The sequence below is a fragment of the Babylonia areolata genome, chromosome 10, assembly GCF_041734735.1.
Source record: "Babylonia areolata isolate BAREFJ2019XMU chromosome 10, ASM4173473v1, whole genome shotgun sequence".
Taxonomy (NCBI): Eukaryota; Metazoa; Mollusca; class Gastropoda; order Neogastropoda; family Buccinidae; genus Babylonia; species Babylonia areolata.
The window spans coordinates 17,750,964-17,769,753 of NC_134885.1; the positions used below are offsets into that span (position 1 = coordinate 17,750,964).

At 43.5% G+C, this 18,790-nt stretch overlaps 1 protein-coding gene across 1 annotated transcript in view; it reads right to left on the bottom strand.

Annotated features, from left to right (window-relative positions):
- Positions 1-6,231: 6,231 nt before the first annotated feature.
- Positions 6,232-18,790, bottom strand: part of LOC143286839 (tectonic-3-like) — a 38,096-nt gene continuing 25,537 nt past the window's right edge. Inside the window, exons 11-14 of the mRNA XM_076594669.1 lie at positions 17,172-17,312; positions 14,224-14,419; positions 9,855-10,004; positions 6,232-8,744 (exon numbers count right to left, since the gene is read on the bottom strand). Coding sequence (XP_076450784.1) covers positions 8,520-8,744; positions 9,855-10,004; positions 14,224-14,419; positions 17,172-17,312 — 712 coding nt within the window. The 3' untranslated portion in view covers positions 6,232-8,519. The remainder of the gene's footprint in view (positions 8,745-9,854; positions 10,005-14,223; positions 14,420-17,171; positions 17,313-18,790) is intronic.

Here is an 18,790-nt window from a genome sequence, read left to right on the forward strand (position 1 = left end):
TTTACAGTTTTGTGATCTTACTTCCTATGTAGGCTTCCCAAAAGTATGTGTTCCACCCTCATTGTTGTTCCCATTGTTCACACATGACTGCAACTCTTAGTGAATGTAATGTCATGGCTAAGTTTGATGGTGACACCACTTAGAAAGGACTGGTTCTGAACAGTGATGAACCAAGATACAGGAAAGAAGTACTGGAACTTGTCAGCTGGTGTGATCAAAACAACTTGGAACTCGAGGTATCAAAACATAAAAGAACTAATTTCTTTTCAGAGGACTAAGTCTGACCCGATACCTATTGTCATTTAAGACAAGCAATAGGAGATAATGAATTTGAATCTCTTAGTCTGATAATTTCTATTGACTAGAATGGGAGAAATATATGGGAAAAACAATGCTAAGAAAGCTCAACTGCATCTGTACTTTCTTTGGTGCCTCAGAATGTTTGGACACAAAACAGAAATCCTGCTTGACTTCTACAGAGTAAGTGTAATGTTTTGCTGTTACTGTTTGGTATGGAAACAATTCTGAGGCAGAAACCACACTCACCACTGAACAATATGCATTTGTCAGGAACCCAAGCCATTCCAAGGAAGAACCATGGATCTAACAGAACTGTAAAAACTGCCACCATGTTTATAGGGTCAATTATCTCTGGATGTGGCTACTCAAAAAGGCATAGTCAATCAGTCAAGATGAATCACATCCAGTTTTGAGAATTTTTTTTAGATATCTCCCTTGTGTTGTTGGTACAGATCAAGTATTGGAACCAATACCAGATGTTTCATCAACAGTTTCTTCCTCACAGCAGACATTGCCCTGTCACTTGAATCAATCCAAAGTGAATAAAAGAGAACTGTGCAACCAGCAACCATATAATTTATATATATATTTATATATAAATTTTTTTATATAATCATCAGCCCCATATTTTCAAAAATTTGTTCTAACTGGGTTGTTTCTGTTGGTTTTGGTTTTGTATGGGGAAATCAAGGTGTGCAACAAGTTAAATCATTACTAAGCAACTATTGAAAAAGATAATAAATAGAGTTTTAGAGACAGAGAGAGAGAGAAGAAAAATGCAGATTGTGTGCAGATGGCAAGAGTGGGATTTTCATGTAAAGAACAGCAACAGGTTTTGTATGTGCAGGGCATTTTGCACTGTCAATGATGTTATAATGAACCTGCAAATGAATTTAGATTAGACACTAGAAATCATGACATGGTTTTGAATTGTATTCCAGAATTGTTTCAGCTTTACTATCACCACATTCTGCACTTGCTGTTATTTGTCTGTTGTTTAAAAGTAGAAATGAAGATGAGTTACATTTTATGTAACTGCTTTAATCAGTGTAACATCCTTCCAACATTTTTAGACCTTCCAGTCAGTTTCGTTGAAGTCTGCTTCTGTCATCTTCAGATCCATGTGACTGACTTCAGAGTATTCCAATGAACTTATGTAAAATCATGTATATTCCATCTGTATCTTTGTTGCGTATGTTTTCACTCATTTGCATGCATTTCGCAAAGTTAAGTGTTCAAATAAACATGCATTGTCACATTTGTTTACTTGGTTCAAAACAAAGAGTATGTGTGTAAGTGTGCTGGGTCACCTACTAAATGGGAGTCTTAGTCTTCAGTGGTGTAAAACTGGTTGTACGCAAGTCAGCTTGTCTGAAAACACTTATCTTTCTCTCCTGTTGTTTCTGTGCCAGGTCAGGTCATTAGATCTGCTACTGTTAACCTGTAATCCAGTACAATCTGTTCTGGGTCGGGTTGCCAGCGACTAAACCGGCACTCCCACCGCTCCCTTCCGGGACTGGTGAGGTAGGTGGCTAGACACCCTTATGGAATTAAAAACAAGATCCATAAAAGGGCGTCGGCTCAGGAGAGCCACCGACGGCCATGTAGATCCACCGTGCTGTATGCATGCCACACGCAGTTGGCCCCCGGGGTGTGTCTACCCATGCATGTGAAGTCTGGATCCGGCAGAATCTGCGGAAGAAACCTATCGGTTCAACGGAGAGGAAGGCGGTTACAGCAACGCACTGTGGAGTGCAGAGAGCAAGATGAGACACCGAAAGGATATCTTGGTCATCCACTGCATCCGTGCTCATCCTCCAGTCGTCTCGACTTAGTCTTGCCACTGGAAATTGGTGAACCCGGACGAGAGAGTGAGGTCGACGTTGCGCAACTCCTCTTCACTTTAACTGACAAAATCATCGCGCAAGTCATCAGTCATCCTTAATGACCTTTCATCCTTCATCCTTTCATCACCCCTAAGTCCTGTGGTGACAGGCGAGCGACGAAACGACAGGTGTGGGTACACTGGCAGTCGCAGCCGCAGACCTGCACGCAGGCGGCTCAGGCCATAGGGTCGTTCTTCATCGACAGGAGCAGCGATTCGTTCTTCATTGACAGGAGCAGCGATTCAATCTTCATCGACAGGAGCAGCGATGGAGCTCGGTAGCTGTCTGAGTATCTGAGCAGCCCTCTTTAGGAATGCAATGCTCACCTCCCTGGCATGAAGAAGGGGCTAGAAAAGGTGCCCTAAAAATTGCCTGCTCCATGTCACCCTGGCCAATATACCGCGGCTGGCGGGGACCCTACATCAGTGGTCGAAACAAAGAGAAAGAAAAGAAAAGAACAAGGATCGTTCCTCTCACCATTGGTGCTTGGAACATAAGGACTCTCCTGGAAAGAGATGACGCGGACAGACCCCAAAGGAGAACGGCACTAGTTGCATCCCAACTCGCCAGATACAACATTGACATCGCAGCCTTGGGTGAGACGGCTTGCAGGCGAAGGCGAGCTCTATGAACGGGGATCTGGTTACACCTTCTTCTGGAGTGGACGAGGAAATGAAGAGCAACGTGAGGCTGGCGTTGGTTTTGCAGTAAAAACAACACTTGTCAGCAAGCTAGCTGGAATCCCAAAGGGAGTCAACGATAGGCTTATGACCATGAAACTCCCACTGGCATCTGGCTAGAAGCACCTCACCATTGCCAGTGCCTATGCCCCAACCATGACCAACCCGGATGAAGTGAAGGCGAAGTTCTACGAGGACCTTCACTCTGTCATTGCTGCTATCCCGAAAGCAGACAAGCTCATCATTCTTGGGGACTTCAATGCTAGAGTTGGCTCTGACTACATCTCCTGGAATGGAGTGATTGGAAAGCACAGTGTGGGCCACTGCAACCCAAATGGATTGCTTTTGCTTCAGACCTGTGCAGAGCACGAACTGCTGATAACCAACAGTTTTCTGCCTCCCTACCCGTAACAGGATGTCATGGATGCACCCTCGCTCAAAGCACTGACATCTCATCGATTATGTCATCGTCAGGAAAAGGGATAGGCAAGATGTACGTGTGACAAAGACCATGTGCGGCGTCGAGTGTTGGACAGACCATCGCCTTGTAGTCTCGAAGCTGAATATTCGAATCCAACCCAAGAGACGCCCCCAAGGCCAGAAGGCTCCAAAACGGCTCAATATCGCTAAGCTGAAAAACATCACCATCAAACAGACCTTTGTGGAGCTGCTGGAAGATCATCTGGAATCCGCCTCTCAGGACAACCAGAATGTGGAGTCTGACTGGAGGACCCTGCGTGAGCTGATCTATAGTACAGCTTCAGAGACCCTGGGACCCATGACCAGAAAGCACAAAGACTGGTTTGATGAAAACTGTGATAGAATCAAGCAGCTTCTGGATGAGAAACGCCATCTGCATCAAGCCTACCTGAGCAACCCAAAGTCCACATCAAAAAAGGATGCGTACAATGCCATCTGCAGGACTGTTCAGCAAAAGCTACGTCAGATGCAAGATAAGTGGATGAGTGACAAAGCTGATGAGATCCAGGGATATGCTGACAGGCACGATATGAAGAGGTTATATGATGCCTTAAAAGAAGTCTATGGCCCCACATCCTCAGGATCATCCCCCCTCCTCAGTGCAGATGGGAATACCTTGATCACCGAGAAGGAGAAAATTCTCGAATGCTGGGCTGAGCACTTCGACAGTGTCTTAAATCACCCTTACTCTATAAATGATGAAGCCATAGACCGTCTCCCACAAGTCCCCATCAACGAAGCACTGGACGATCCGCCAACACTTCTTGAGACCCAGAAAGCAATCCGTCTGCTATCCAGTGGCAAAGCACCTGGCTCAGACTCCATACCAGCAGAAGTCTACACGGATGGAGGCACTGTGCTGACTGAGAAGCTCCATCAGCTGTACTCACTCATGTGGAAAGAAGAGACGATCCCCCAGGATTTCAAAGATGCATCTATCATTCACTTATACAAGCGAAAGGGGAACTGGCAAGCCTGTGATAACCATCGGGGCATTTCCTTGCTCTCCATCGCAGGCAAGATACTTGCCAGGATCCTACTAAACCGCCTCACAGCACACCTTGACCAAGGTCATTTGCCTGAGAGCCAATGTGGATTCCGGAAAGAGCGCGGAACCACCGACATGGTGTTTGCTGCATGGCAGCTGCAAGAGAAATGTCAGGAGCAAAATGCTGATCTGTTCTCCACCTATGTCCACCTCACTAAGGCCTTCAACACCGTGAGTAGAGAGGGACTGTGGAAGATCATGGCCAAGTATGGATGCCCTCGGAAATTTATTTCCTTGGTCAGCCAATTCCATGAAGGCATGCAGGCTCGAGTCCAGGACAATGGCGAAACATCGGCTCCTTTTGCTGTCACAAATGGTGTCAGGCAAGGCTGCGTCCTGGCTCCAACACTGTTCAGTCTCATGTTCTCTGCAATGCTTACTGATGCCTTCAGAGATGGCGATGTTGGAATCGGCCTAAAGTACTGAACAGATGGCAAGCTGTTTAACCTCAGAAGGCTTCAAGCAAAAACCAAGGTCTTGAAAGACATCATCAGAGACTTTTTGTTTGCTGATGATTGTGCCCACAACGCTGGATCTGAAGCTGACATGCAACTCAGCGTCGACAAGTTTGCCACTGCCAGCAGGAACTTCGGCCTTACCATCAGCATGAGGAAAACTGAAGTTCTCCATCAGCCAGCCCCAGGGAAACCCCATGTTGAGCCCAACATCACAGTCAACGGTCAGAGACTCAGTGCGGTGGAGCGGTTCACATACCTTGGCAGCACACTGTCACGAAATGTGACCATCGACGATGAAGTGAACGTCAGGATTGCAAGAGCAAGCGCAACCTTTGGTAGACTCTATGCAAATCTCTGGAACAGAAGAGGCATTGGTCTTGAGACCAAGCTAAAGGTCTACAGAGCAGTAGTTCTCCCCACACTACTGAACGCCTGTGAAACTTGGACAGTGTACCAACGACACGCCAAGAAGCTGAACCACTTCCACACAACATGCCTCAGGAAGCTACTGAACATCAAGTGGCAAGACAGGACCCCAGACACGGAGGTGCTTGCAAAAGCCACCCTTCCCAGCATCTTCACCATCCTGATGCAGTCCCAGCTTTGCTGGGCTGGACATGTGGCGCGCATGCCAGACCATCGGCTGCCCAAAAGGCTCTTCTATGGTGAGCTGCAACAAGGGAAGAGATCACACGGAGGTCAGAAGAAGCGCTTCAGAGATACTCTGAAAGTCTCTCTGAAAGCGTTTGATATCAACCCTGACCCCTGGGAGGAATCTGCAGTGGACCGTGACAAATGGTGTGCTGCCGTGCACAAAGGCGCCAAGTTGTGCGAGGCCAACAGGACTGCTGCAGCTGTTCAGAAGAGGCAGGCCAGAAAGTCACGGGCAAACAAGCTCCCTGACAATGATATGCCTGTCTTTGTCTGCCCCAACTGTCAGGGAACATTTCATGCGCAGATTGGACTATTCAGCCATCTGCGCACTCACAGATAGATTCATGAGCATCCCCCCCCCCCCCAACACCCTCCCCCCATCCCCCAGCTGGATGACAACGATGGTCATCATCTCGATGGACACACACCACAATACTATCTGAAGAGATGTTTACACTTTCACTACTCTTCTCCAACAATGCTTTTGTTTGGTTAAGTGCATGTATGAATGGGGGGAAAAAAGGTGTGTGTGTGTGTGTGTGTGTGTGTGTGTGTTTGTGTGTGATGTAAAGAAGGATGCATGTACTTCATGCTGGTGTGATGATTCATGTATAATTTTTTTTTTTACAGATGCTTGAATGGTTATGTATTTTTCATTTCAGCCATGCCACATACTTGTGTTACACTACTTTCTTACATGCAACTTTCAAACACTTTTTAGCAGAAAGATTTGGTTTCTTCTTTATTGTGTCTCTCACCAAAAGAACTCATTTCATTTCATATAAATATCACAGTGAACATTATCAAAAATATTCATAAGCGTATGTCACAATGGACGGAATGTAGATTTTCTCAGCGTCATGGCATTCTCACCGTAACAATTAAGATATATAAATGGAATACCATCTACCTGATTTGCCCTGGCATTGTGATAGGTGCACCAGGCTGTTGATTAAAGACTGATGGTTCAAACCCCAAACCCCATATCGTCCAAAGAGTCTGTTCAGATCTTCAAGCTTTATCCTTCACTTATCCTGATATTTTTGACCCAGCTAGGACTCAGGACATAATTATCTATACTACAGCTTCTATGATATACAAATACTACAATTCATACTACTAAGAATGAAATCAATATATTTTTCTGGTCACAGGAAAACTAAAAAAAAAAGCACAATAAACACAAACTTAACACTTGAAGCAAAGGGAACATGAATGATGCAAGGGAGGTCAAACTGTCTGGCATATGTGCAATGACACAGAATTGTGTATCATTATTACCTTTATTTCAATCTACATAGAAGTGAAATCACAACAACTTAACCAAATCATCACAGTGGACAGTAGAATAGTATGCATAAACAATCCTCTTGTTGTGTGCAAATGTTGACAGACACAACACCCAAACGGTAATGCACTGGGCTTTCAGTCTGATGGTCCTGGGTTTGACCCTGGTACTGGTGCCCGGTGAATTAAGGGTAGGGATTTTCCCTATCTTCCAGGTCAATGTAAGTGCAGAGCTGCTCAATCCCCCCAGTGTATATCTCATGAAGATGATCTAATATGCATGTTAAAGATTCCATAATCTATGTTAGTGTTTGGCGGGTAACAGAAACACAAACAAGCACAGCATGCATACCCCTGAAAATGGAGTATTGCTGCCTGTAAAAATTGCCATACACATAAAAGCCCACTTGCTGATACAGCCTAGTTAGAGCCTGAAATTAAAGGGAAAAAAAGTGTAAATGTTTAAAGCAAAATGTGTTTGAGTAGTGAGAAGAAAACATGGGAGAGCATAAATAAGAAATCATTCAAAGACAGCAAATGGTGTCCATGAATCCTGTCAAGAGAACAGAACAGTTGTTATGCAAGACATGACTCAACTGAATGCCTAGATATCGCGCATCACATGTAAAACAGTGGCAGTAACTCAATGAATGGGACCAGGCAGACAGGTAACATTCTTAACACTCAAAGCCATAAGACAATATTTCAAGAATACAGTAAATAAACCACAGTAAATAGTATCAGATTCTGTATTATCTAATTAATCATATCATTTACAAACAATCTGATGGCATGTAGTTTGGTGAGTACCATCAGACAATCAACAAATGAAATACATCTGAACATCAGTTTCTGAGGATATCCATGTGCACACACACACACAGACACATGTGCACACACACTGTCTAAAATCACTCATACTCATAGTGAACATATATTAAGAATGAAACACACACACACACACACACACATGCAGTCATTCATGCACACATGCACTGAAATATTTGTTCCTTCACACATCCAAACACTGACAAACACCTGTCTATACACCCATCTGTCCACACACACTCACACACCTTATTATGTCCACACACAGACACAAACACACAGCACTAGGAACAATGATGTGCTAAAAATACAAGTTTACAATATATGTCAAGTGACAGAGGACAAGTCAGATGTATTCTGTTTGGGAACTGTGACCTTTGTATCGCAGCTCCATGTGAGTTGACTTTCTGTCACTCATCTCCATTTCTGACATGGATTTGGTGATCTCCCAAAACTCCCTCTCTTCCCTTTTTGTGGAATGGAGTTAACATGCACACAAAATTAATTTCATTCCATTCATATTTAGTGCCCAGCCAAATGCAGAGGCTATCTCATCCAATCAAAATCATTTATATAACCAAAACAAATGGCGAAAAAAATTACTAATTTGGAACCAAGTTTATCTCCATGAATATGATGATCGAATTAAATGAAAAATACTTGCTTTCTTCAAGAACTGAACAACTGCCTGAGGTGGAACGTTACAAAAAAGAAGAAAAAAGGACCTGATGGTGTTAGCATTACAGTGTTTTTGTCTGATGTCTTCCAAGTCTCAGCATTCACTGAGATTTTTTTAACTGATCTGTCGCAAGGTACACATCATGGGACTTCAGTTCCTTTCAAATGGCTAAGAAAAAAGTGAGCCATACAAAACATGGTGCTGATGTGCCACAGATTTTCACAACAAAACCTTGTACAATATCAAAACTAATGGAAAGATGGCAGATATCAATGGTTTGGGAACTGAGGCACCTGAAATAAAAGGATAGAAAAAATCATAGGGTATCTTGGCCAGGAAGATAGGTGCTTCCCCTTCTGCTCTTGTGGCTGGCTTGCTGACATCAATGAAGGCAACAGACATGCTGATCTCCACAGGTTGGTTATACTCCCCTGTCAGTGTGGGCTGTTGGCAAATATCAACAGTTCAATGTCAAGCCAAGTTCTGGTATTTCAAAGTTAAGTTCAGCATCATGTACAGTACAAAACCATAATTGAATGGTAGCTCAATTATCATCAAACAATATAAAATCCTTACAACAGAATGCAACATTTATACACTTAAACATGAGGAATGAGGTCTTCATTACTCATTTGTTACACCAACTAAAACAAGAGAGGCAAGGCCTTCAAGACTCACTTGTGATACACTTTTAAAAAAAATCCAAGCTTTTTATGTATTGAGTATAATTTCAAAATGTAATGTTTAAGATGAGAAAGATCAGTTTAAAGCAAATTAAGTCCCCTAGCATTAATTACAGAGTAATTTCCCTTTTTTACTATCTGCACCAAAACGTTTGCAAAATAAATAAAACCTCCATGCTTTGCAAAAGAAGTTCCTGTTTGAACAAAAAATGATAATAATGACCGCTCTTGTTGTTGGGTCAGAATATCAGATCAAAGTGCCAAGTTTAGAGAATACAAAAAATATAAATATAACAGTAAATGCAGTTTGCATATAATTAGGCTTCATTTTTTATTTTTTTTGTGCCCATCCCAGAGGTGCAATATTGTTTTAAACAAGATGACTGGAAAGAACTGAATTTTTTCTATTTTTCTGCCTAATTTGATGTCAACTGACAAAGTATTTGCAGAGATAATGTCAATGTTAAAGTTTACCACGGACACACAGACACACACACAGACAACCGAACACTGGGTTAAAACATAGACTCACTTTGTTTACACAAGTGAGTCAACAAAGGAATTCACCGAGAGAGAGAGAGGGAAAGAGAGAGAGAGAGATCAGGGTGATTATTTCTTGGAAATGGAACATTTTTTTGATTATGTAATATTCTTTAGATTCATAATCTTTGGATCAACTGAAATCCTTTTTTTGTTCTCTATTTCTCCACTAAACTTCTAATGGATATTCTCTCCCCTGCTGCTCTTCACTTTCAGTCCTTGACCTGTACTGGCATTTAACTTCTTGAACTGGTCAGTGAGAAGCAAAAAAGATAAATTTCACTCTAAGATTTTCTCTATGTACATTTAAGCTATCCCTGCAGCAACTGACCCTGATCTGCAAAGCTTTGGTGGAGTCATAGATGAAGGATACACCAATGATTTTGGCCTGTGGGTTGGTGAGAGCTCCGATGTTGGCATACAGTATCTGGATGTGCATGCCCAATGACAGTCGGCAGATTGATGTGTCTGTGGATGGGGTCTGAAGCAACAAAACAGTTTCTGCTTTATCACCATTGTATGGTTCCATCAAAAATACCCCAATAATATTTGCTACACTTTCTTTCCATAATATAATAATGTACATTTATATAGCACCCTTTCTCTCTAAGAGCTCAGGTCCCTTTACATGAAAGAAAATAATAATGGAGTCTCCCGTCGCACCGACTGACAAGTAGGCAGGCAGGCTTATCTGCTGGTGTGTGTCCTCATAAGGGAGAAGAGGCCGATTCTGGATGTGCAGCACTTCCCACAGGTGTTGCAAGGGAAAACGTCTCCAGAAGCTGAGCCCTGCTTCCTTCGCTCACGCTTCTCCTTAATGGCCAGTGTTCTCTTGTTTTCAAACGTCCTTATGCCACTAGAGCACAGTATCCTCCAGTGAGTGCGGTCAAGGTCATCAGTTTCCCAGGAAGCGATTTCTATGTCACAGGTTTTGAGGTTTGTCTTCAAGGTGTCTTTGAAGCACTTGCACGGTCTTCCAAGTTCGCAGTGGCCTTCCTTCAGCTGGCCATACAAGAGCATCTTCGGGATCCTGTTGTCTGTCATGCGGACAACGTGTCCTGTCCAGCGTAGCTGGCACTGGATCAGCAGGCTTTCGATGCTGGGCAGGCCGCTCCTCTCTAGGACCTGGAGGTTGGAGACCCTGTCTTGCCACTTTATGCCAAGGATCTTTCGTAGGCATCTCTGGTGAAACTGCCCAAGTTGTTGAATGTGACGGCGATACGTCGTCCATCTTACACAGCAGTACAACAAGGTGGTCAGCACAACAGCTCTGTAGGTTTTGATTTTGGTGCTGAGCTTGATGCCTTTGTTGTTCCACAGCCTGACATGGCGGAGCTGGCCTTGGCGATGCGCAGCATCACTTCTGCATCACCAGCTCCGTTGCTGCATAGGGTGCTGCCCAGGTAGCAAAACTTGTCAACTGACTTGATCTCTGTGTCATCAATCTTGATTGCAGGTGGGGGTTAGGCACTGGCATTCTGTGAGCTAGCTGGTTGGTTCATGGACTCAGTCTTGCTGAGGCTGATGGTGAGTCCAAAGCGCCTGCAGGGGGTTGAGAACCTGTCCATAATGAACTGCATGTCCTCATGGGTGTGTGCAGCAAGCGCACAGTCATCAGCGAAGAGGAACTCTCTCAACAGTGCCTCAAACACCCTGGACCTGGCATGGAGTCGCCGAAAGTTGGAAAGTTTGCCATTTGTGCGAACTGGATGTAGATGCCCCAGTCACAGTCTTGGGAGGTGTCAATCAGCATGGCAGAGAAGAGAATGGAGAACAGTGTGGGTGCCAGGACACAACCCTGCTTCACTCCATTTACCACAGGGAACGGATCCAACATGTCAGTATTTTCCTGTACTCTCGCCTGCATATCATCATGGAATGACGCAATCAGCTGGATTAGGCTCTCTGGGCAGCCAAACTTTAGGAGGATCTTCCACAGATCACGGCGGTTCACCATGTCAAAGGCCTTAGTCAGGTCTACATAGACATCTGGCATACAGCAAACACCATGTCACATATTCCCCTGCCTGAGCGGAAGCCGCACTGTGCTTCAGGGATGACTGTGTTGGAGACATGGTCAACCAGTCTGTTTAGTATGATGCAGGCGAAGATCTTGCCGGCGATGCTGAGGAGAGAGATTCCACAGTGGTTATCACAGGATGTTTTGTCTCCCTTCCATTTGTAAATGTGGACAATTGAAGCATTCTTGAAATCCTGGGGGACCTCCCCTCTCTCCCAGATAGACTGGAACAGGGCAGTCAGCTTGTCTGTCAGCACCTTGCCTCCATACTTGTAGATGTCAGCCTGGATTCCATCCGCTCCTGGTGCTTTTCCTGACTTTGTCAGCTTCAGGGCCTTCCGGGTCTCGGCCTTGGTGGGAGGGGCAGCTAGCAAGTCATAGCTGTGGGAGGGCTGCAATTACCTCATCAGATATGAACAAGTCCCTGTTGAGGATGGTGTTGAAGTGCTCTGCCCAGCAGGGTGGTCTGGTCCAAGGCTCGGACAGGGGTTGATCCTGTGACTCTTGGCCCATACACAGCTCGGAGACCATCATGGAAGGTCTTCATGTCGTGAGCATCAGCAGCAGACTGAAGCTCTTTGGACTTTCTCTCCCACCAGGTGTTCTTCATCTCACGTAGCCTCTTCTGTATGGGTTGCCTGGTTTGCAAGAACTGGTCCTTCTTCCTTCGGAAATGTGATCCTGATGCTGTATATGCAGTGTGTCCAGGAGCTTGGAAATTGCAGAGTCGTTCTCGTCAAACCAGTCTTTGTGGCTCCTCTGTTCAAAGCCGAGTGTGTCAGCTGCTGCTGTGCACACAGCATCTCTAAAGGTGCTCCATACCTCTTCTACATCAGTCGATGCAGGAATTTCTTGGAGAGCTGCTTGGATTTGCTGCGGCAGCACGTCCTTGGTGATAGGGAGGCGGTGGATGTTCAACTTCCTAGGGGGTTTCTGCCTGGCTGGTTGGAGCTTGTGTGCAAGTCTGATGTTTATCTTGCTGCGCACAAAGCAATGGTCCGACCAACAGACTGCTCCTCTCATGCAGCGTGTAATGGAAACATCACCTCTGTCCCTCTGTCGGACAAACACATAGTCCAGCATGTGCCATTGCTTAGAGCGGGGGTGCATCCATGTGTTCTTATACTTGTCCGCTTGTTGGAAGAGGGTGTTGGTGATGGTCAGTCCATGCTGTGCGCAGAGTGAGAGCAAAAGCAGTCCATTGGAGCTGCACTTGCCAGTGCCATGCCGTCCTAGGACTTTTGGCCACAAGGAGAAGTCCACGCCAACACGGGCATTGAAATCCCCAAGGATGATCAGCCTGTCCTTTCTGTCTACAGCTGAAATGGTGCAGCTGAGCTCCTCGTAGAAAGCTTCTTTGATGTCATCAGGGTTGGTCATCATTGGGGCATAGCAGCTGATGACTGTGGAGAAGCGATCCTTGGACAGCTTCAGATGCAGGGTCATCAGCCTATCGTTTATCCCATGTGGAAAACTGTCAAGCTGTTGTGAAAGTTAGGTTTGTATGGCAAAGCCCACGCCTGAGGTTCTTGGGGTGCCATCCAGTTTCCCAATGCAGTAGAAGGTGTAGCCCCCTCCAACTTCCTCCAGCTGGGTTTCACCGGCAAACCTGGTTTCACTCAGGGCTGCTACGTCCACCTGGTAGCAATCAAGCATTCAAGCAATGAGCGCTGTGCGCCTTTCTGGTCTGTAGTCTCTATCTAAAATGGTGAGAACATTCCAGGCACCCAGAGTCAAGGCATGACTCCTGTTCTTTTCTTCTGTTGTTTTCGACCGCTAGTGTTGGATGTCCAAGTAGGTGCAGTTTCCTACTAGGTACTAGGTGAGGCAGGCTTTGTTTAGGGATCCTTTTATCTCCCCTTCCCCATGTGGGGAGAGCAGTGCTGTCCCTAAAAAGGGCTGCTCTGACTGTGGGATTATATGGCTGCTGTATCTGCCCCAGTCTACAGAGGAAAACCATCACCCCACAGCCGCCTGCGTGCAGAGTCGTGCCTAGGAACTGCCAGCAGCATCCTTTGCCTGTCCCCGTTACCACTTCTCCATCGCAGCAGGGCTTGGGAAAGCTGGGTGTTGAAGGGCTAGCTCGATGTTCTGACATTAGCCTGGTTGCCTGACCAGCACAGGTGACTTTTTTTAGTGAAGAGAACTTGTGCAGTCCCTTCCCCACTCTCTTGCCTACCGACGCTCACAGTCCCACAAGTGCAGATACTGCCATGTGTAGGATGGCCTTGGCATGTGCAGGTTTTTTCTTCGGAGTTCCGTCTCCTAGGAGGACTTCCAGCCAAGGATAAGAGCTACCCCTGCCCTTTGGTCATCCTCTTCTGCCTTCACAGCCGTTGGGAAAGGTTTCCCCCTCCGCCTGGTCTGTCGTTGGGCGACTTCACATGCGGCAGGTAGTACTGGGTTATATGGTACCAGTAGCAAGGGCTATGCCCCTGACCTGACCCTTGTGAAAGAAAATAGATCAGTAGTAACTGTCTAGATCCAGCTATTTTTCAATCAACTTTAAAAATCAAGAATCCTGTGTGCATGAATTTATGTCTGTTGTATGGTGTTTAAACAATGAAGATTTTAAACTATCACACACACACACACACACACCCACACACACAAACAACAAAAAAACAAACCAACATGCAGAACATAACAAACATTTTAAACAAGAAAAACCTTTACTCACAGGAGGGCGATTCTGATATAACACCTTCACCCAGTCTCCGGTCTTGCTGGCATCAGAGTTGCCAAAGAGACCAACATAACGATTTGTGTCACGGAAACCATTCACAGCAATCTCAGGGACACTCTCGAATTCCATGGTTTCAATGATTTTCTGCTGCATTAGAGCACAGTACTGAGTCAGATTGGAAGCGGATACTCTGTTGACAAAAAAACCAACAAACTTCAAACGGATAAAGATAAAGAACAGGAAAAAAGGACTTTAGTGATACTAAGGGCTGCAAACGACTCTCTGGTAAAAAAATTATCTTATTTCCAAAGTGGTCACTGAAAAGCAAATAAAAGAGGGCAGAGAAAGAGGGGAGGGGGGAGGCAAAAGGGGGTCAGAGAGGGATGCAGAGAAGAGTAGAAATAAATAGATTTTAAAGTGAAACATGATGTATGTTAAAAAAAAAAATTAAAAAAAAAAGCAACAGAATCGTCACAGATTAAATGTGAATTGTATCAGTTGATCCAAAATACTCACCATCAGAATCAAGATGTCTTGAAAATGTGACAAAACTGCACTTGCAAATCAGAAGACACATTCACTATTTCAGCATTCTAGCAATGAAATCACTTTTGAAAAACAAAATTCTGGAATATACTGACAAGGAACTCTGGATACAGATACCTAAGCTGATGAGATTATCTGATTTACATTTTTAAACACACACCTCAGTTACACCCTCAACACACATCTCTGTTAAACTCTCAAACACACACCTCTCAATTACACTCTCAAACACACACATCAGTTACACTCTCAAACACACACCTCTCAATTACACTCTCAAACACATACATCAGTTACACTCTCAAACACATGCCTCTCAATCACACTCTCAAACACACACACGCATCAGTTATACTCTCAAACACATGCACACCCCAGTTACACTCTCAAACAAATACACACCTCAGTTATATTACAAAACATACACACACACAGACACAGGAGAATTGGGATTTCCTATAAGCCTAAAAATAATATGTCAAGTTATTGGCTATTGGATACACATATTAGAGCTTCCTCAAAATTCACTTGTATACACAACATATAACTGCATGTATCGTCAAACAAATGAAAATGTTCAGTGGCTACTTTTCATAAGAAATGTATTAACTAGCATTGGATTAGATCATGTTTGGAAAAATCGGTTCACTTTTAGTGTTAAAAGATTAAAGCATGCTGTATCCAAGAAGCTTGAAAATGAATATATAAAATTTTGGAAACAGAAACATGACAGTTCATCTAAATTAGCATTTTACAAGAACGCTGTGACAAATTATAAAATTGAACCGTATTTAAAGAATACAGCAAATACACAACACAGGAAAGCACTGACCATGTTACGAATCAGCGCCCATGACTTACAAATCGAACAGGGAAGATATCAAAATACACCGAAAGAACAAAGACTGTGTGATACTTGTAACAGTTTAGAAGATGAGATTCACTTTTTAGACAATTGTGTAAAGTACAATACTTACAGACACAGATTCCTAATCGATGTATGTTGTCCAAATGCAAAGCCTAGTGAATTGATCCTTCTAACAGAAATACAGCCAAGGCTGGCGAAATTTGTTCATGAATGTTTCTCTTCTTAATATGCTCATGTTTATGTTTCATTGTGTCTTATAAACTTTAAGGTTTTATGACAATAAAAAGTATTCTATTCTATTCTATTCAGACACAGACACACACACACACACACACACACCTCAGTTACACTTTCAATCATACATCTCAGTTACACTCTCAAACACAAGCACCTCATTTGCACTCTAAAACAAATACACACCTCAGTTATACTTTCAAATACACATGCACCTCAGTTACACTCTCAAACACACACACCTCTTTTATACTCTCAATCACAAACTGTTAAGTTACACACTCCAACACATATACACCTCAGTTACACTTCCAAACCCACACAACTCTTTTACACTCTCAAACACAAAGATCAGTTACACTTCCAAACACACACAACTCTTTTACACTCTCAAACACAAAGTGCTAAGTTACACACTCAAACACATACATATCTCAATTACATTCTCAAACACATACACACCACAGTCACACTCTCAAACAAACATCTCAGTTACACTCTCAAACACACAGCTCAATTACACTCTCAAACACACATCTCAGTTAAACTCTCAAAACACACACACTCAAACACTATCAAACACAAACACCTCAGTTCTCAAACACCTTGGTGATACTCTCAAACACCTCAGTTACACGCTCAAACAAACACCTCAGTTATACTGTCAAACAAACACCTCAGTTACACGCTCAAACAAACACCTCAGTTATACTGTCAAACAAACACCTCAGTTACACGCTCAAACAAACACCTGTTATACTCTCAAACTAATTCCTCAGTTACACTCTCAAACAAACCTCAGTTATACTCTCAAACAAACACATCAGTTACATGCTCAAACAAATTCCTCAGTTACACTCTCAAACACACATCTCAGTTAAACTCTCAAAACACACACACTCAAACACTATCAAACACAAACACCTCAGTTAGACTCTCACTCACCTCAGTTATGCTCTCAAACACACACACCTCAGTTACACTCTCAAACACATCTCAGTTACACTCTCAAACACTCAATTCAGTTACACTCAATTTCAAACACATGTACCTCTGTTACTCTCAAACACACACCTCAGATACACTCTCAAACACACATGTTAAGTTTTTCCAACTGTACTGGTGATGTTCAGCCTGTGTAATATGATTACATCATATTTATGTTCCTGATGGTGTTTGAACCCAAGTATGATGCAAACTAAAATTCTGTGTGCTGCTCTGTGTTAATGCAGGATATCAGATATCAGACGGTAATGTTCAAATCAGAAACACGCCAACATGTAATTTTACCTACCTCAGCATACATCCAGTTCTGACGTTCTGGCCAAACAACACCGGCATTCTGGAGTCCGAGTCTGTGAAACAGTCACCTGTGGCAGAGGCTCGTACCACTGTCATGTACTGGTCACGGCTGGAGCTCAGAAAAATTTGATAACTTTGCAGTCAAGGGCAAATACATAATAACACTGACAACAAACATCATAGAGCAACACTTATGCAAAGACTATGGGGTGGTTTCATTGCATAGCTGAAGCTGTGAATGCATTCCATCTTCAATGCAGGATATCAAGAAAAAGTACCTTACATAGTCAGTGGTATAACTTTGAACCAACCAGTGACCCCCATCCCAGAACTTGTTTAGCTAGCAAAACAGAGCAGTGGGCATGACAATGTGAATGGAAGATAAATATCTGATATCTCTGATAGTGATAACCAAAGGACCCTTTACTAAATCCAGAGATAATGCCACTGATGGTGCATCATTTGAATTCCTATCCACTATCTTTACTGCCAGACTAAATAGCTATCCAAAATAAATGTTTTAACAAATCAGTTTACAAAACTACAGATTCCTAAAAGGAAAGCAGTACTCTGAGGGAAGGAGCCATTTGTAAATTAACTAGTAAACCAGCCACTTGTTCTTCCAAAATTTTAAACATCGGTGACTGAAGACTAACCCTTAAGCCAATCCTTGTGTCGGTTCCTTTGTCGTTGTAAAATGAAAAATACTTGTTGATACCTGGTTACAGAATATAAGTTATCCGTTGATATTAGGTTACAGAATTAAAGTCATTTGTTGATGCCAGGTTAGTGAATAAAAGTTAATTGCTGGTGCCAGGTTACAGAATAAAAGTTAACTGTTGAAGCCAAGTTACAGAATAAAAGTTAATAGTTGATAGCATGATTTTGTTAAATCCAGATTCCTTTCAAGATGCAGGAATTCTCCTCTCAGCCATGGCCATTACAAGCAGAATTTACCCGTTCATGCACAAACTGATAATGTGTTGAGGCATTCAGCACCCTAACCCTCACCCTTCACAATTGTTATGCTTGTGCTAGTTTTTGGTCATCGGGTGCAATAGACGAATGGTTAAAGCATTGGACTTTCAATCTGAGGATATCGTGTTCAAATTTCGGTGACGGCACCTGGTGGGTAGAGGGTGGAGACTTTTCCAATCTCCTAGGTCAACATATGTGCAGACCTGCTAGCTAACCTGAACCCCCTTCGTGTGTATACACATGCAGAAGATCAATTGTGCACATTAAAGATCCTGTAAACCATGTCGGCATTTGGTAGGTTATGGAGACAAGAACATACCCAGCATGCACAACCCCGAAAACGGAGTATGGCTGCCTACATGGCAGAGTGAATAGAACAAAACGGTCATAACGTAAAATGTTACATGTCTTTCTGAGTGTGCATGTGTGCGTGCCTGAATCTGATTGAATGACACAGGAAACGAATGATGAGCGCCCAGTGGCAGCCATCAATCGGCTCTACCCAGGAAGGCAGCATGTTGTGTAAATGACCCCAGGTTCGTAAAAGGCTCTTAGAGCTTGGTCTCTGACCGAGGATAGGCACTATTTAAGTAGCCATGTCAATCAATCAATCAACAATACAATTGTCCCTAA